The sequence below is a fragment of the Fringilla coelebs genome (genome assembly GCF_963513975.1).
Source record: "Fringilla coelebs genome assembly, chromosome: 2".
Classification (NCBI taxonomy): domain Eukaryota; kingdom Metazoa; phylum Chordata; class Aves; order Passeriformes; family Fringillidae; genus Fringilla; species Fringilla coelebs.
The window spans coordinates 60497452-60517593 of NC_140029.1; the positions used below are offsets into that span (position 1 = coordinate 60497452).

A 20142-nucleotide genomic window follows, 5' to 3' on the forward strand; every position below is an offset into this window, starting at 1 on the left:
GGTGTCTGTAAACTTATTCTTGGCCAAAAGTGAGATTGATGCCATCCCATGATCGTGTTGAGCAGGACATGGAATTGCTTATGTGTTTTGGGAGAGAAAGCAGTAAGAAGGAAGGACTGGATGGTCAGAAATAAGAGTGACCTCTTACCTGCAAAATAAACAACTCCCATCTACAGCCAGGGTGACACCTGTGGGGTCAGTCCTAGATTTGTCTTTGCACTATTGGGAGGAGAGTGAAGTTATTTTTACAGGAAGTCAACAATACATGCAAACACTGACACCTAACCACATGTTTGTGTTTATGCCAGAAATATTCTTGGATATTCTTAACACCTGCCCCACCCCCCTCCCAACCCCTGGTTTAAATGGATTTGACTAAATAACAAGTGGAAATTGCAATTTTGGGAATGCTAGTATGGGATGGAAGACTAGTTCCTAAATGTATAAATGAATATTTTTGTAATGTTATTGGCAATCTTATTCTGTGCACTCAGGGAGATTGGTTTTCTTACTGCAAAAGGATTTTTAATCCTTGATGGACAGACCATGGTCAAAGTGCATGAGAAATTTCATAACAAGGGATGTGAAAATGCTTCTTTCAAGACTCATGGAGCACCACTGCTGTAGATACTACAGCATGTAGATCTCCATATTTTTCACGTCTGCAAAAGTCAGTGCTAAGATTGGAAAGAAGAGGTTTGTTTTAGAGGTGCTTCATTGCATGGAGGGAGTAGTTTTGTACCAGACCTCTTAAAGACTCTGTCCTCCCCTGCCAGCTCTGTTGAAGTTTCATGTACTAAAAATTATTCTTTACTGATTACTTTTATCATATTATTTATGTACTGAAGGAGCTTTTATCCCTTACAGTGTGATGGACAATACATCCCCCTTCCAAGCTTGCAGGGCATAGCTGTGCTAAACATTCCCAGCTATGCTGGTGGGACTAATTTCTGGGGTGGAACCAAAGAAGATGATGTAAGTAGCATTAAAGAGACTTAACCTTCTGGGCAAAACCAGCAATAAATATAATGAACTGCTCTTCTCACTTGATTTTAAAAGTAGTATCATATAGTTTGGATAACAACTCTTATTTCAGGAGGATGTTTCAGTTCTTGTATTGTCTTGCTGGTTTGTTAAGTTGAAAATATGTTCTATGATTTTTTACTGTCCATTGTCTTCTGTCATGTCCATTCCAGCAAAATGCTCATAACAAAGCATAATGATTTCATTTTTTAAATGGCTCTATGAGTACTTTTAGAAATTAATTTTATAAACAGAGGCACAAGTAGTTTCTCTCTATTGTTTTACAGATGTCCATAAATAAAGTTCCTCAAAGCATAGATTCTTCTGTTTGCTGTAGTCTAACAACAAGCAGGGTAGACAGGACAATTAGTCAAAGTTTATACCTTAGTTTTCCTCCTGTTCTTCAAACAGCTTTGCTGTGAGGGATGGTGATTCAGAAAGTGAGGACTGATGCATTTAGTGACTGATAATTTAGTAGGGTTAGTAGACTGGCTTTTGAATATTATTTTAAATGAACCTTTAAAATACTTCAAAGTACTTTTTCCCCCTTCTTTCTTTCAACTCCTAAGAAACATTTCACCACATGGATCCCTACATGCCTTACAACCTGGAACAGTGTTACTGCCCCTACCCACTTCACTCACAGCTCACCAACTGTAATTACTAGCAGATTATCCTAATCTGCATGTCCTGATTTAATGTGTGATGTCTGAATCACCTAAAACTGTAGTTGCAAGCTGGCTTGTGATTCTGATGTAGACAATCCAGGACTCTTTTGCCAAAAAGTTTTATGCTTCTTGTGAGTTTTTATCCTTTCATTTTTTAATGCATACATACAAACATATCTCTATATAACATATATAATTATATATATAAAATAACATATATTAAAAATAATATCTATTCTATATAATTGCATGCTTATATAATACATATATAATTGCATATATATATGTATGTTTTATATATGTGTGTGTATATATATACACATATGTAAAGTGAAAAAAGAAATTTAGATGTGTTTTACTGACATTTTCTTATTTTTGGTATATATCAGAAGATGGAAATTCTGTTTATATTTGGCAATAGATATCTAAAGCTTTTGTATATAGTCCATGTTCATAGTCAGAACTTGAAAGCTGCTCTAGCATCTGCTCAGCCCCTGTTCAGGAGGGTTTTTTTCTCACTGGATTGCTTCAGTGAGAGAGAAGATTTGCTCCAGCTTTCATACTGGTATACAGCAAATGTGTGTGTCCTGGAGCAGTTTTACTGATATTATTAGTCTTCTAGTGAGCAGATGTGCCAGCAGAGTGACTTGTTTGTTCTGGCCAAAGTTAGGAGCATAATTCACTGCTTCAGTGCAGTCTTGAGTGACTCTTCATCAAGAGGTGGTGGTGGTGGTGGTGGTCTGAAGTGCTGCTGGTGCTGCTTGTCTGGACAAATGAAAGACAAATGTTACCTTGATAGCTGTGATGATTGCTGAAACATTAGCACTGAGCCAAGCAGGGCATCTGTGCCCTGACTGGCACGAGCATGGCATGTAATTTTAGTGTCCAGAAGACAGGCTGGAAACTTGACCTAAACAGGAAAGGAGACAATTTGAATGTTGATCCACAGAGATTGGTTTACCTTTAAAAGAAAAAAGAGGAGAAAAAAGAGATTGGTTTTCAGTACAGATATTACTGGTGGAGAGACACAGCAGAAGACTTGGTTGAGTTTTTCCTGTCCTTATGCTGAAATGGCAACACAAAATAAATGAAATTTTACAACTGCTTTTTTTTTTAGCACATGCCAGAACTAGTCCTGTAAATGTCTATTGCTGGATCAGGAACTCTCCACATGGAACAGCAGAATCACCATCTTTGTTCTTTTCAAGATGTTTATATATTCCTGTGAAAAATTGAAAAAATTCCATGAAAACTGGAAAAAAAATCAGATGGAGAAACTGTGTTTTTCTCCAGTCTGGTCTCAGGTGTTACTGATACAGCTTACTCTGCCTAAGGTGCCAGCTGAGGGAGTCCAAGTACTGCTCAGAGAGGTGATCTCCCTGCCCATTAAACTCTTACTGGAGTCATTTCTCCTGCTGATATTTCTCCTTCATTGCTCCCTATTGCTTCTCAAGATGCAATGGCCAAGCTCCAAGTGACCAAGCACGGTGTCACCCGCAGACCCAGCTGAAGTGCAGGCTGAGGTGTGCCCGAGGCTGAATTCCCGGGCAGCACACCGGGCGGCGAGACCTGCTGCGCTTTGTGTGAGCCTGGGGAAATTCTGCACCTCGGCTGCGCAGAAGGACATCTGTTCCATACAGAAGTGGTTTTCTTGTTTACAGCAGATAATTATAGACAGCACAAACAAGATTGTCTTCAGTATCAAAGCTCTGTTAAACAAAGCAGAGCATGGGCTCAGATGTTGGTTTCCAGAGAATTCACAATGTAAACAGATAAGCACTTCTGAGAAGAAAAGGAAAGCATTTATTTCTCTTACCTTCTCTTACCTTCAAGAACCTCTTAGATATTACGTACATTACCCAAGCAGAGATTTTAATTGGCCTTTCATCTTGTCTTGAAAAACATTTTTAATCTGCATTCTGAAACATGCTATCCTTCCTATATAAGGATATGCCTTGTCCTCCAGATATTTCAAATGGTATCAGCATTGCTTTTTTAAACGATATTTGCCTTGTCTGTGGTACCTTACTCCTATGACTTTGGAGAAAGTGTAGTTATTCTACAGTAAAGAATTTAGAGCATTTAAATGTTGAAAACAAATCTGTAAATGAATCTGTGTTTCATAGCAATCTAAGCACTGGATTTGCAATCAAAAATGGAATACTTTCTTTTCCTCACAGATATTTGGAGCTCCATCATTTGATGATAAAATCTTAGAAGTTGTTGCTGTGTTTGGCAGCATGCAGATGGCAGTGTCCAGAGTCATCAAACTGCAGCACCACAGGATAGCTCAGGTTTGTTGCTTACTTGCAAGCATGCAGGATGGTTGGCAGCAGTTTGGGATTCTGGCGAGTAGCGGGACTCTCGATGACCACCACCCTATACATTAATAAAGCACTGACATTGTTTTGCTTTTAGCGGGTAACAAATTGTCTTCAATGATGAATGAAGTATAGGACAGCTTAATTCCTGAGACAGTTCTGGAGAGAAGCCACAGCTCCTCGTAATCAACAGATTACAGGTGGCCTGTCAGTCTCAGCAGTATTTATTGCCCTGTAAAATAATGTGTTTGTTCTTTTCCAGTGTCGGTCAGTAAAGATCACCATACTTGGTGATGAAGGGGTTCCAGTGCAAGTCGATGGAGAGGCTTGGATCCAGCCCCCGGGAGTTATTAAGATCATACATAAAAACAGAGCTCAGATGCTAACACGAGACAGAGTATGTTGCAGAAAGAGCTAGCATTGCTAAAATTGGTTTCTGTAATAATTTGTTTCAGTTATAACATGAACAAAACTACTTATAAAAGTGTTTTATAACTATTTTTATAATTCATAGAGTTATATACAGTGATATAATTTCTATAATGACCTGGATAGAGAATTATTATTTTGTATAAGTGACAAAGTTTTGTTAACTTTTATTTGTTTTATTAGTGCTAATCCTATATTCTTATTAATATGTAGTAAGAATGGTCAACATTTGATCTATTCCTCCCTCCCCTTCTACTGCTTCTCTCTTTTTCTCTAGGTGTGTTATACCAGTCACATACTGGAAATTTTAGCACACTTGCATAAGTAGCAAAGCTCTATACTGTCCATTTTCCAGAATAGCTTTCTGCAGATTTCTCTCTGTGTCCTACCAATCCTCCCTCTACCCCATGAGCCAGTCTCAGACAGAAGACACACAAGTACAACCTAGTCACAAAGCCACTGGAGAGTTCATGCTTGTCTAGGACTATTGTGTGAAAGGTACAACTGCCCCTCAGTTCTCCATCCACTAGCTGGATCCTGAATTTAGGGCAGAGTTAAGGTGGAATTTGAACTCTATTTTAGTAAATTTGTTTTTTTCTCCACCATTTTTAGTATTTGAATTCTGTATCAGAATAATATTTGAATTTCTATCTTGCTATCCACACAAAATGTGCTTGCGTTAGAGAATCATGAAATTCTAGAATTGTTTAGGTTGAAAAATACCTCTGAGATCATTGAGTCCAACCATTATTACTGTCTTGGTGTTCTTATTGGTTTGGAAGACCCATTTTGAAGATTATGGGGAGGAGACCAAGAACAAGCTTTCAGAAGTGGCTTATTCACTATACTAAGTTTTAAAAACTTTAGGTGTAAAATTATTATTTAATCAGATGGTATTATTTATATAAAATTAAATCGAGCACCTGTTTATTTGTTAATTTTAACTAAAATAATATATAATTTTAAACTATGTAAAATGTAAAATTGAAGTTTTTAATGAGAAAGAATACTCCCAAGTGCTGTCAATTGAATGTATAATTCGTTTTGATTAGGCCTTTGAAAACACCCTGAAGTCTTGGGAGGACAAACAGAAGTATGATTCCTGCAAACCTGTCATTCGATCTCCCTTGTACCCTCAGCAAGCTGTTGAGTTGGCTACAGAAGAAGAAGTTGCACAGATCCAGTTGTGCTCACAAGCTGCAGAAGAACTTATTACCAGGTACAGTAAAATTAATAAGTTGGATTGGCAACCTAGACACTAAGACTGAATTATTAATGCAAATTCATATAGAGACTTAGATGTGTACATTTTCCCTGGTTTTTAATTAATTTTTGTTGCCACTATATTAGTTGATTTTTTCTAATTAAAAATTTTATTTTATTTTTAAGGCTAAACTTCTTTTTGTGTGCTTTTCCTATGTATTTTTAAAAATTTTATTTATTTTGTTTTGTGTTGTTTTTGTTTTTTTTTTCTTGTAAAAACCAAGTTTTTGAAGTAGCAACAGAAATGGAAAACTGGAAAGCTTCTTTGCAAAATTGAAGCTTCTCTTTTTATGACAAAACAAAAATATAATTTGGAATTACTGGAAAAAACCCTTTGGAAGTCAACTCTAGAAGTCAGCAGGATGGGCACTTCGGTCATTCATATAGGCTGAGATAAATAAAAACTTGTTTTTAAAAATCAGAACATTTTATAAAGCTGCTATTCATTTTATCATAGAAACTGATTATCTTTAGCAACAAAATCCCCAGTAATATAAAAAAGGATGGGCTACATACTCTCTTTATACTGCAATCATGGACAAATAATTTAGTTTATCAATTCTCCAAGGTGGAGTTTAGCCACAAATCTTAAAACCTTTACTGTTCTAGAGATGGTCTGGAGGTTGTAGTTACAGCTGGACCTCCCATAATCTTAAATGACTGCAGCCAATTTTCATGTGGCATCTGAAGGATATGCCTTGTGAAATAGGTGTATGGTTTTGAGTTTTCCTCTGTAGTTTACTTCAATTATTAGGACCAACATTTTTTGGTCCAATTTTGTATAGCATTAGCGTTCTAAGACAAATAAATGTATCTCAGTATTTTGTAGCATCGTAAATAACCTGTGTGATGGATATAATTCCCATGAGGTGCTATATTGCTTGAAGAAATACTTGCCTTTCAATTTTTGTTATAAAGGACTATAATTTTCTAAGTGTTTTTTGAAACACGTTCTTGTGCATTTTCTCATCTGATGAAGTTGTGTACTCAAGAATTATTCTTTAAAGAAATTAAGAAACATTATTCTCCTTTTTAAATGTTTTTTTAGGATCTGTGAAGCAGCAAAAGTACATGGCCTCTTGGAGCAGGAGCTTGCTCATGCTGTTAATGCATGTTCACATGCATTAAATAAAGCCAACCCAAGGTTTCCTGAGGTAAAGAAGAACTGAGTTTTATATAAATAAGCTATAACATCTGGGTGCACAAGCTTGTGGCATGGGGACTGTCTCCTGTCCCCATTTGAAAACAAGTTGGATGAGAAGGCAGCAGATGCAGTTTCTGTATTCCCCACTGTCCTTCCCACCTGGTACTGTGCAGGCAAATCCTCAGAGAGGGTGGAGGCATGCCAGGGGCTGAACCAGATCTGTTACTACATAAAGGTCATTTTCTGTGGATGCTTTCACAGAAATTTTCATGCTTAATTTCTATCCAAGTGCTATATAGAGAAGGCAAAGGGGCTGAGGGGAATGAGTTTCCTGGTTTCTCTCTTCACACTAGATAATCTGGGTGTTTTCTGGGATTGGACCCAGGTAGAGGCTATCCATATCTAACCTAAATGGACACAGGGTAAATATGTTAGTTGATCTTTGCTTTTTGAAGTATGGTTAGTAGCTTGCTTCTGCTGAGGATAAGGTGAAAAATTGAAGTCAGTGGTCATTGTTAAATGAAATTTACAACTTCTCTGCTGGCCTTTGTCATATGTGGATTGATATGGTGGCTGATCACCTGATGATCTTCAGGATTGTATTAATGTCATACTAAATGAAGTTGAGGAAAAGACAGCAAATAGATACTATATTTTTGGTTTCTATTCTCAGTGCTGAACAGGTTGTCAATTTGGAACTTAGCTGATACATTTCTCCTAGCAGAAGGCACTTAAGATCTGTGCTGTAAGGTGAAAGTACTTAGTCTGACTTGCATCACTTCAAAGAATGTTTATGCTTCTTATTCCCCAGAGCCTTACCAGAAACACTGCCATGGAGATAGCTGTCAATGTGAAGGCCTTACACAACGAAACAGAATCTCTGCTAGTAGGAAGAGTTCCTTTGGTAAGGTCAAAAAGCACATGATTTTATTCTTCATTCAGATCATCCGTGATTTGTTCTTTGCTGATTTTGGTAAATTGGTACCAAAGTGAGGACACACTGCAAGAAGCTCTGCAAGGTCGATAGGAGAAGATTACACTGCATCTGTGGTTGGATCAGAATGAGTTTTGAAATCTTCTCTTAGGCTGGCATCCATCTTGCCTCACCTCAGACAGCTAAGTCATTGCTTGGACTCTTCTTGTTAAAAGTCAGAGGAGAGAAATAGGTATCCTTCGGGGGCTGATTCACACTCAGCTGCCTTGGAGGCCTATGTTAGAAAAAAGTGTTTTGTCTTCTGGAGATAGAGCATTTAAGAGAACCTCTGGAGAGCTATTATGTGACCATCTTCAGAGTTTGAGGGGAGCCTGGGGTGAGAGATGTTTAGACTCATACAGTCAACTTCTACAGACCTAATCTGGGCAAGTAAATATCACTCTTGTTGTAATACCTGTCAGGAGTTATTTTATAATCTTTTACTGGTAAGTATTCAGTAAACCCCTAATGGTACTTGAAGACTTTGCATCTTCTTTGGCAAGTGTTTGTGCCTAAAATGATTTAAGATTTCTCAACAATTGTGTCTGGATGTATAATTAGAAAAATCATCTACTGACATTGTGAAGAGAAGAAAGATGTCATGTTTTCTATGCTGGTCCAGTTTTACATTAAGAAGATACTCAGTAGGAGCAATTACATTTTCTTTAGATTCAAAAGCATATTCATTACTATCTTTTCTATATAAGTGTTGTAATTAAAAATGGATATTAATAGGAATATTTTCATTTAGCTGAGTGTGGCTGTTACACTGCACGTTCGCATACTATACAAACAAGTGATACATCCATTTTAGAGTAAATATAGTATAAAGGCAAATAATTGTTATGTTATAGAAATAGTCCAAGATTAGGTTCACATGTTTTATTTTACAGTGTTTTTGAAAGGAAAGTTATTTCATTAGATGTTTTTTGTCCAAGAAAAGGGAAAAAACACCTGCTGATTTTTTTTCAAATTGCTATTGCTAATCCCATATATTTTAGATTTAGTGGGGAATTAAAGTGGAGATTTAAAAAAAAATTGTTTTACAAAAGTAATTAGAAGAAAACATTTAAGTTGGTGATGCCATACTAGGACTGGTGAAACTTATCAAGACAGTTTGGAAATAATGTGATTATGGAAACATTCCCACTGAAACACAACCTTTTCTGCAGCAGGTTGTGATCTCACTGTGTTGTTGGACTGGGCCCTTGTTCCGGCTCCAAAGCTTAATTTGATTCACTTTTCTGTTTCTGGATTTTTACATGTTGTACTTCTGGTTCTCATTATGGTTGTGCAAATGTCTTCATGAGGCTACATCAGACCCTTTTTTTAGTGAAAAGGCTGTTTGGAAGGTACCAAGACAATATTCTAGAGGTGTCCATTACGCTCATTTGACACTGTGCTCACTTAGATGAGTATTTCACAGTCACAGTAATAAGGCACCCTGGTTAACCTGATCGCCATGTATTTTATAAATGCTGAAGTTGCCTCTATGTCAGTCCCTCATTCTATTAAAATAGAGAGAGATAAGTGTAAGATGTTGCTTGATGCATCAGCACTCCTATCATAAACTGTTCTTCTAAGGATCTTTCTCCTCTGACAACGACAGACATTATTTCTTTCATATCTTCCTCTAATTTTTTGGCGTCTTCATTTCTCCCACATCCCTCTTTCCTGTGGGCAAAGCTCTTGAGAGCAGTAAGCTTATACTATTTGGTTTAACCCAGCCAGCAACCAAACTAGGATGCTTGGTAAGCTGCTTCTTTGGTTGCCATTCACTGGCTGTTGAGTTTTGCTCTTACAGCTCCTGAGGAAGAGAAAAAAAATGAGATTAACATAAAACAAGTCTGTGTTCCCTTCCACCTCCTGCAAGAACTATGATTAACAAATTCAGACAACAGTAAGAGCATTAAATCACAGGAAATGGTAAAATACAATTTTTAGTGAAATGATAATAACATAGGATCACAGAATTATTTGAGGTGGATGTGACCTTAAAGATCTTCCATTTCCAACTCCCCTGCCATGAGCAGGGACATCTTCTATGAGATCGGGCTGCTCAAGATGGGACGATGAAGCTGATTTGTGGAATCTCTCAAATGCTTATGGCAGGAATACAGTTTGGAAAAAATTAAAAATACCATATTTTATCTCTATGGTCCTGTTATAATTTTAAAAAGCATTTCCAGTCTGGAACCAAACACAGTTTTCAAATGCATTAAGGAAAAAGTATGACAGACTGTTTCATTTCAACAGAATAAAATTATCTAAACTCACTGAAATAAAATATTTTCATACCAAAAATTTAAATAGAGAAGGAATTGAAAAATCCTTTATTTTAATTTCTGTATTTATAGTGTGAACTTTTATCTTGGAAATATGATTTTCCAAGATGTTGTAGGAGGAGAATTTGCCCTGAATTGCTGATTCTTTCTATACCAGAATTATTATTTTGGATTTATTTCAGGAGCACCATCAGATGAGCATTTTTTTTGTCCCCAGGTAAAATGTTTTTCTCTGAGAATCAAGCAATTAGATAAGTACTTGTTGAGAAAGACAGAATTCTTTGCTTCATTCTTTTATAGAAAAGTTGCAACTTCTTCAAAGAAAAGTGGTTTTTTCCCTGTGCTTCAAATTAACTGAAATTAACTGAACTGTTCAAATGACCCAAAAAAAAAAAAAGAGATAAGTCAAAATAAAGATCAAAATCTGCTTATGGACACACAGAGAAAATAACATGATAATTAAGGGAGCTTTAATTTCCAGTATCACTATACTAGATATACTAGACAGTAAGATCTTACTAAAGATGGTCTCTCCTTTGAAAGGTGGGAACATAGGCAGACTACTGAAGCAAAGGAAAGACATTTTTGTTAGGTAGGATAAATTAATGGGGTTTGTAATTTATCACTGAGCTCCAACAATGTCAAAATATTTTTCCAGCACTAGAGATCCAAGATTTTCTTATAATTCCATTTTAAAAAATCATTCACTAGGATGTAACATCTAGAATTAGATCTTTTCAGAAGGATATTTTGCACTACTTTAGGACTGTTCTTACTTTAAAGAGAGAAATAGATGTTCAGATTGCTTTATTAATGATTCCAAGCAACTTGGTCTAGGATTCAACTCTACCTCAAAATGGTGTTTCAGCAATCCCAGATGAGTTCAAAACAGCTTTTCAAGGTATCAGCTGCCTTCCTTATCTCTTCCACATGGGTTCACTCATACAACAGCTGCAGAACAGTTTTCAGACTGGAGTTTTAAAGGAAACAGGCATCTCTGTGGGGTCCTCAAAGTCTTATTAAAGCCAAATTCACATGCATCATCAAGTCCCAGTGTTTTTACACAGCCACCATTTTCTTTTTCCCTTTGGCCTTTACTGATGTGTTTGTCTTTTTGTCTCCTGCCAGGGAGTTCTTTCCACCCTTAGCCAGAAGCAGTGCCCATTCCTCCCTGTCCCACCTATTTAGAATGGGCAGTGCAGGTATCATATCATCACTGCAAGAACCTTGGGAATGGATCTCAGTGAGATCCATTTCTTCATACTTGAACATGAGAGAGTAATCAACCATCTGAACACATTTGCAAAAAATAACAGAGGCTTATTACCATCTACTCAATTTTCGTACACCACTTTTCATACAAAGATTTTTCAGCTGCTTACTCTTTTCTTCAGGTTTTCTCTTTTTTCTGTTGGTAGTGTCCATTTCTAGTGTGTCCTTGCAGTGGTGTTATCAGAACACTCTTGCTCTGTAAAGACTGAGGAGTGCAGTGAAGGACGACAAGGATTGACAACTATGCCCAACTGGTCTGCACCAAAAGTCTCAGCTGTCTCAGTCATCCCTTTGTGATTGGGACCGTACTAAATGTAGTTTGAGGGTGGTCTCACACATCTCTCAAGGAAAGTCTAACTTTGGAAGATTATTTGTCTTCATCATTTGTTGACACCATGAAGTAGTCATCTGTCTGTGGGTGGTAACAAGATATCCAGACTTAAATGTTATACCTCATGAAACTAAAAGTCCTATTTTTCTGGCCTGTTTATAAACAGCAGTTAGAAGCTCCCCATGAAGAACTGTTGTCTGATGCTTTGCACAGTGTGGAAATAGAGTTGAGAAAACTTGCTGAGATTCCTTGGCTTTATTATGTTTTTCAACCAAATGACGATGAGGTAAGTTTGAATAACACGTTCTGATTTTAACTGAACTTAATTTTCTTTTGATAGGGAAAAGTAAATTACAATTGTTCATGAATCTCTTGAAGCACTTTCTGTACTGTTGCTGGATCATTTCTGTCTGTTGTGAACAACCTTCTAAGCTTAGTGCTTTTTTTTGGTGTTTTATTCCCTTTTGTGAATGTAAATGTTTTGACGACTGATAAATAAATGCATGAAACATATCTTTTTAATTTATATTTATTAATACAAACATGTCTAGAGTTAAATCCTAACTTTATTCTTTACAGAAGTAAATTTGGGTCTTACTTTTTGAGATTAGCTATAGATTACCATCACAAGCATATAATTTCACTGTTGTTTTCTCTTAATTAAAGGTAACCATGCCTCTTTTCTCATGCAGGATCCCCCTCTGGATTATGCTAAAAGAAACAATAGAAGTACAGTGTTTCGTATAGTGCCAAAGTTTAAAAAAGAAAAAATTCAGAAGCATAAGACCAGCCCTCAGCCTGGTATGTGTTTTGAAATTGCAAGAAAAGTAGTAGCATTTGCAGTAAATGTGATTTTATGGGATTTTTTTGGTAAGAGGTGACACAATTTACCTAAGACTAAAGTCAAAGGGGAAAGCACCTGAGCTGACTGGCATCTTCATTAGGATAAATATTTCTTTCAGTGCATTTGGAAAGTGTTCAGTAGGACCCCAATACTCCCAAGTGAACCAAAGAACTACTGTGAAAATACTTTAAAAGTTTTATCATGCAACAGGATCTGTGTATTTGCTGGTGGTTACATTTGATTTACTCAGCCATACAAGCCATGGGTAAACACATTGTTTCCCTGTGATGCTCCAATTCATGTTTTTCAGGTTAGTTTTAGGTGTGAAATAACTTTTATCACACTGGTTTAATTAACCAGTTATTCTTAATTTTGGGGTGGGTTATAGGTTCAGTAAGTGAGACAGCTCAAACAAAAAATCATGATAGTCAATACTGATTTTTTAATTAGAAGTTGAACAAACTCCACCCTCCTCTCTTCCCATTTTTATTCGTGAGCTCGCTTCCTTGAGATTATGTCCAGGACGTAATCAGTGATTAGATGGTCCTAAAACTGTTTCTATGTCTTTATTCTTTCAATGAACAGTTGATCACAATCTACAAAATCTTGCAGTTGAGATTTAAGTTTCAGATTAGACGTCAGATTTCTCTTCATTATAAAGTGAAGCGATCAGCATTGAATGAAGTTGCAAAATTCTAGTAATAAGTAGCATAACTGTTTTTTTAATATATGTGGTCTTAATGGGACTAATGTGGGCAACTAACCTTAGAGAACAATGTTTTACAGAGAGCTTCTTAATGGCCTGTGTAACGCAGTAGCTTAAAGAGTACTTTTTGTCTTAATTAAGAATACTAGAATCTGTTAATTAAAACTGGACTTGCTTGCTGCCATTGCTATATTTGAGGTACGGTTGCTATTTTAATTTTACATGTTAATTAGTTTTTGAAGGCTTCTCCTCTCCCTGGATGACTACTAATAAATTAATGGCATAAAGCAGAACAACATTAGAGTTTGCATCACTGATCCTAAGCTGGTTTAATTTGTTGGGACATGAGGTTTTAAAGGCTTTACTGAAGAAACTGGAGTAAAGCTGAAAGCATGGCTGCAAAGCAAAGAACCCCAACTTTGTTTAGATACTTTCTTGTGTTAACTGCTAACCTGTAACCTGCATGTAAAAAGGAAATTGTCAGTTTTTGTGGAAAAGACACCTCTAACCTTTCCCTTTGCTAGCACGGCAATTCTACTTGTTTTCCACTCTCTTTGGCCTAACCTTTGCTTGTGATGCATTTGAGCATGTAGAAATTAAGGGGGTTTTGCTCTTAACTTTGGTAGTTCAAAAATGGGGCACAGATGAAGTTGCTGCTTGGCTGGATCTGCTCAGTTTGGGAGAGTACAAAGAAATCTTCATCAGCCATGACATCCGAGGCTCTGAGCTTTTACATCTGGAAAGGCGAGATCTTAAGGTATTTCCTTTGTGCTACTTTTCTGCTATTGACCATTTTCTTTGACAAAACAACAACCAACTTTTCTTCTTTCCCTGCACTTGTCATTGCTTGTAGCTTGGCTTACACTGTGCAAATATGCAATAAACTAATATGCGCTGTCCTTGGGCCCGACTTTCTGAAGTGCTGACTTGAACTCACAACCCAGAATATTTGTGTTATCCAATTTTTTTTTCCCATTTTATGCATAATGATATGATGCAGTAGATGCATTTATGTCAGAAGGCATAGGAGAAGCACATCTGATATCTTACTGGCATCTGTGTAATATAATGTTTTCTTCAAGAGTTGACTGTTTCCATTAAACATGATCAGTATGGATCAGTTGATGGTGGTTATAATTATTTTGAATCCATCTCCTGCAGGGGCTGATCTGCTCCACATGATTTATAGTGTATATATTGGACACAGTGGGTGTGAGACAGATAAGCAGCTTAATAAATTGCAGTATTTGGCTTACATGGCGTTGGTGTTTGTGTGTCAAAATAGGTTTTCTCATCGGTGACCGACCTCTGATTTTGGCTGTATAGATTTTTTAAAAGAGTATTTTATTTCGACTCAAAATTGTAAAACCTTTTTCCTCTGAGGTCAGATAGATAAATTTTGCAGGGAGAAATGTTATCCAGCAGCTTGAGGCTGTTATTTGAGCTTGCTGGTCCTTTTCAGGAATTACTTAAGTGCATCCATTATATGTAATAGTGGTTATATCTTTGGGGATTCATTAAATGAATTTTTCCAGGAACTCGGTAGTAATGAGTTCTTGGTAATGGGTTTTGCAACTGCTTTTAGCACATAAGAGAGGAAATAGGATATTGTATAAATTGCAAACATTTACATTTAGAGTGCAAGTCATTGTTCTAGCCATAGTGCAGTAGTCTTCAGGTGGAGACAATATTTTCATACAAATGTGTTATTTTATGTAAAGTTTTTTGCATTGTGTGTAGTCCTGATGTTCTAAGGTAGTGCTTGCGTTGTGTGACTGCTGCAATAGAAAGCAGCTGCTGAAAATAGCTGTGTTTGAGATAATCTGTTTGGCTCTTTGTATTATTTTACTCTGGTATTAGATTGCTTAAGCTTCTTTCCATGGAAGTTAAATTCCTTTCTTTCAGGATAGTTTCTGGCAGGGAGGGACAGTTTCAGGACAGTCCCTGTCTGAAAAACTTTGGAAGTAGAAGACTGTCCAAGCAATCCACCACAGTGTTGCAGTGATGGATGTTGCAACTCCCTGTTCTGAATGAGTGCTGAACAAACTTAAAATTCAACTGAAAAACTCAGCATTGCACAATGCATAGGTTTGCTAAAATGTTGAGAAAATTTTAAAAGCCCAACTTGTTGGAATAAATTGTGATGGGTAGGATCAGTGTTAAATGGGACATGGCTTTTGGCCATGCCTTATTTCTCACGAGTACCAATTTGACTGTGTGCCCAGTGGACTGGCCCTTAAACCAAGTAAATATCTGCAGCAGGGTAATTACCAGCCCGGTATCCCTCTTGCTAAGGCTCATGTTGGTTCGGTGTATACAAAATCCCATCACAAAGGTCTGTGCCATGGAATATCCAAAGGCTTGTCTTAGAGGGCCTGCAGAGAGCCTACTGTCTCTAGGACGAGGAGCTGCTCTACACAAGTTGCAAGGGCATGCCCTGAGCTAACCAAAATCTCGCTCCAGGACCGCCCCAAGTGCTCATTAGCAGATGCTGAGAGCTTCCACATCAGTGCTGTTCATAAGCTAGGCCAGGTTTTTGGCCAGGCACGGCTTGCACTCTGTGTAACAGCACTGAACTTAAATAGAAGAGTTTAGTATTCATCCTGCTGATTACAGGGCAGGGTCTCTGCAGGGAGCCAATTAAGGATGGCTCAGGCAGCCTGCAGTTTTCTCCAGTGACCTGAATTGGTGTCAAGATGTGTAATGTGCTACTTGGGAAATGAGGAACACGTCACAAGCTGCCCTGTGAATATTTCCTCCCTTTGGCTCTCGAGGTGTGCAGATGAGCCTTCGGTGCTCTTGCAGGCTATAATCTGTCTGCAGCCTCTCCTCCACTGCAAGGCCTGTGCTTCCTGACAAGCTAAATGAGATCCCCATTGATTCATGAGCCCCTAAGTCATGTGCAATACATTTACCTCTATTACCTTTCATGTCTGCTGGAGGAAAAATTGCTGCCTGTTTTAATTGAATCCTCTGAGCCCACCTTTTTTTTTTTTTGTGGTCAAAAGTAGAGATAAAAAGCAGTATGGAGAAGGATTTGATGAAACACTCTTCCTTTGCTTGCATTGCTGGAACAGATTGATGTGCTGACAGAAGAATTTGGCACCTCTAATTTCTGCATAGCTTGTGGATCTCATTATCAGTGAGCTCTGTGTGGCAACTGGCAAATGAAAAACCAGAATACCTCTTTCCACCCAGTCCTTGCAGTAATGATCTTTCTCCAGCCTCTTATGCCTGATTTCATTTAGGGGATCTTAGAAATTTACATTCATATGATTTTCTTTTGCTTGATGAATAGCTGGGCAGTAAATTGTGTATTATTGTGCGGAAACTGTAGAAAGAAGGCATAGTTGTGACTTTTTTTTAAAACCTTATTTAACCTTTATTTTAACCTTTTTTAAACCTTATTTATTTTTTAACCATGTTCCTATGCAGGCAGTTTAGTCATAATCAGAACTGCAACACATTTAGTAGGACGAGGAGATGATGTCTCCTTAAACCTCCAAAGCAATGTTGGTTTCCTTGGAGAAAGACTTTCCATGCCACAGATCAACTTGATAAGCAGTGTCAGTCAAAACTAAAATCTGTGACAAGGACTGTGACACTTGTGTTTTGCAGTAGCATGTTTTGAAAAAGTTTTTTTATGGAAAAAGTTTTGTAAGATGTTTTTAGATTTCAGACATGCTAAATGACTTTTTACACTGTGGATGCAAATAGGGTAGATTTCACATTTAAAAGATGTTATTATTAAGGAATTCTTATATAAATTGTTTGCTAGTGGTGGCACATTTAGACAAAAAATGTCCAGGAAATTTCACAGTGGTTAGTTAGGGATAGCAGGAGGAGAGGTGATGCTGTAGTTCTAGGGCCATATCTGGGAGGAAAGAAAGTCTGTTTTTTTTCTCCAGACTCTGGCTAGAGTTCTTCTTCAAAACTGTAGTTTCGTCAAATTGAGTTTTTGTTAACTAGATATCAATTAGACATGAACAGATTTTGTCTCATGCACCAATATGCAGAGATATTTGAGGTTCTTATTCTTTGAATGATGCATGATATGCTGATGTAGCAGATCCTTTTAGTCTGAGATGAGAAAATTTCAGCAAACTTTTCTGCATGAGCAGTAAACTGAGAATACCAAATAGCATCTAGTATCATAAAAGCATAAAAATTCCAAGTTTTTGGTTGGGGTTTTTTCCCCTTGGAAGTGTAGCAGAAAGGGGAAAAAAACCCCAACATTTTTTATGAGGCACTTGAGACTTGATGTTGTGACATGCATTACAGCAACTTCAGCTGGAAAAGAAATAAATCCAAAATCTCTTGCCTCTGAATCAAAGGTGTTGTGAAATGTTTTACAAAGGCTAGTGGGAAAAGTGGCTGAGTTTTTTTGGAATTTCATAATATGTTTCTTTCTTCTGATTTTGAACTCTGGTAGCATCTCACTATATTGCTTATCCAACAGAAGTTCTACCCATGAAAATATATTTGTTCTGAAGAATTTGTAAGTTCTTAACCTTTAAATCGTGTGGTTTGTTGTGGTTTGGAAAGTATCCTTATGGTATTTCCCTGATGTAGAATTTCTTCCACATAGCAACTAGGCTATTTTCATTAGTTTCAGTAGTTATGTGTGGCTTTTTTTGATTCACTTGAGAATTAAGTTTAACATAAAAAGGACAATATTACAGAAATGTAAAATTATAAATATTACTGTCATTTTAGGATGAATTTGACTACTACCTAGATTAACTATCTTAAACAAATTTAGCACTAATTTTAAATTTATAAGTGAGATGACTATTAGAGAAAGTGAAATATAAATTTATGTGATCTGGAAAATCATAAGGTTTTTTTCAGGTAGTTTCTGAACAGCACTTGCTTTGGGAACTTTTATGAACAAATTAAACTCCTTAATGCTGATACCTTTGTGCCAAAGTCCTGTAAAGGATGACTATCTATTTATAGTGCTGATAGTTTTCAACTGAAGAAGCAACCAAGTATTTTTTCTCTCTAACATAACCAGAATTCAGTCTTGACTCTCTGAAAATTAAACCATCTGTTTAATCTTGGCTATGCTGCCTTTATAATAAAATAATTAATTCATGCCGATTTTACCACCCCTTTCTTCTGAAATTAAATGCATGCTAACATTTTAAAGTAATATAGAATACAGATTTTTCTGAAGTCTCTGTGGCTGTAGAAATGTAGATACAGTCTTTGTGTAGAGTATGTACAGAATAATATATATGGTTTCATTTTCCACTCTTTATGAGAAAATTTTTTTCGAGCTGCCTTATTACACTCCCTTCTTTTAATGTCTCTGTAATGGAAAAATCTTCCTATTGAAATGAAATTATTTCTAGTTCAGAAATATAGTGAAACTTCTCTAATTTTTTTTTTTTTTGTTATTTAACCACAATCTATTTATGTAAGGTTTATTCTACAAATAACTAGTGTTTGACTCTGCTGATTGCTCAACACCACTAAAACATGGATTTTAAAGACCTTTTCATAGCTGAGTTACAGATAAGGGAAGCAGATTTCCACTGGACTGAGCTGAAAATTCATTAGTGTGGTGGGAGATCATTAGCACAGCTGGGCATCCCATTCTGTTTCTCTGATCATTGGAGCAGCCAAAATTGAAAAAGGATGCAGCCTGAGTTATTACTAATACTGGAAGAGGTTTGCTACAAAAAATTCTTGTCTGTTGTTGTGTACCGAGATGGGTCTGGAAACCAATAATAGAAACATTTCAGCTGATGTGAATGATTTAGTGGCTACCAGGAGATTTACTCTTGTGCTTTTTTATGTTTCCTTTGGGATATTACTATCATGTTTCTGAGAATTTTTCTTCCAGCTCTCTAATCAGGAACATCCATGCTAGGAGATGTAACCTTTTTGGAATGAAAAACAAAGGTTTACCCTTTCTATTGCTCTCTAAAGGGAAGTTGTCCTACATGCCTGTAGCCATTACACACACTTTCCCTTGAGAATCTGGGGATATGTGTGTTTGTTGATTAAAGCAGACATCATAGGGCCTCAGATCAAGTGACATTGCTGGACAGAAGTTCCAATCCATCACATTCTACCAAGCATTTGGTTGCTGTGTTAGAGAGGAGGGGGAGATTGTTCTCTTTATTTTGCCAGAAATTGTGAAAGGTAAAAAATTGTATTTATAAGTCCAGCCAAAGATGGTTTTGATGTATATTGAAGTGCCCTGGGTTGTCGCTGTTGCAGGTAAGTAATTTTTTGTCTGCCAGACAGAGAGGGATTCATTGTATGCTCCAAGCAGTCTTTTTGTAAAGCAACTCTTGCTAACCCTTCCTGGTTACTGTTGATTGCAGTGAGCACATTTCTAGACATGTGTTGCATGGATAGGTCATAATCAATGGGGTTTCTTTTTCCCGTTTTTAAAGTAAACTTCCTTTTTTTTCTTCTTCTCTTTTTTTTTCTTTTTCTATTTTTAAATTTTTCTGTAGGACCTGGGGATAACGAAAGTGGGTCATATGAAGCGAATTCTCCAGGGAATTAAAGAGCTCAGCAAGAACACCCCTTTGTCTGAAGCGTAATTATGCTGGTGCTTTTCTTAAAGAGAGAAGAGGAAGTTGCTGGAGAAGCAAAGCTGTTGCAGCCACTTGGCTGTCCTTGTAGTCTATGGAAGAATAAGCACTGGTGTTTGTACAGGCTAGCATCTCTGAATTCTTGTGTGGCGAAGAACTTGCAGCAAGAGTACAAAAGGATTTGTGCCAAAACAAAAAGGAAAAGGTGATGTGTTCTGCGAAGACGTTTCCTTGGTGTGCAAATTGGCCAGTTTGGATAAGCCCAGTTTGGTAAATTGATCGGTTGGTGGCGAACTGCACTGACTGGAAAATATAATCAAGGAATGATT

The 20142-nt window shown here is 37.0% G+C and overlaps 1 protein-coding gene across 2 annotated transcripts in view; it reads left to right on the forward strand.

Annotated features, from left to right (window-relative positions):
- Positions 1–19919, forward strand: part of DGKH (diacylglycerol kinase eta) — a 148835-nt gene extending 128916 nt beyond the window's left edge. The window contains exons 22-31 of one of the 2 annotated variants that reach the window (XM_084226501.1): positions 868–975; positions 3872–3985; positions 4275–4409; positions 5494–5660; positions 6753–6858; positions 7660–7752; positions 11876–11995; positions 12402–12510; positions 13886–14016; positions 19733–19919. In XM_084226501.1, the coding sequence (XP_084082627.1) occupies positions 868–975; positions 3872–3985; positions 4275–4409; positions 5494–5660; positions 6753–6858; positions 7660–7752; positions 11876–11995; positions 12402–12510; positions 13886–14016; positions 19733–19822 (1173 nt within the window). In that variant the 3' untranslated portion in view covers positions 19823–19919. The remainder of the gene's footprint in view (positions 1–867; positions 976–3871; positions 3986–4274; positions 4410–5493; positions 5661–6752; positions 6859–7659; positions 7753–11875; positions 11996–12401; positions 12511–13885; positions 14017–19732) is intronic. The other variant, XM_084226502.1, reaches the window with a different exon arrangement.
- The last annotated feature ends 223 nt before the right edge of the window (positions 19920–20142 follow it).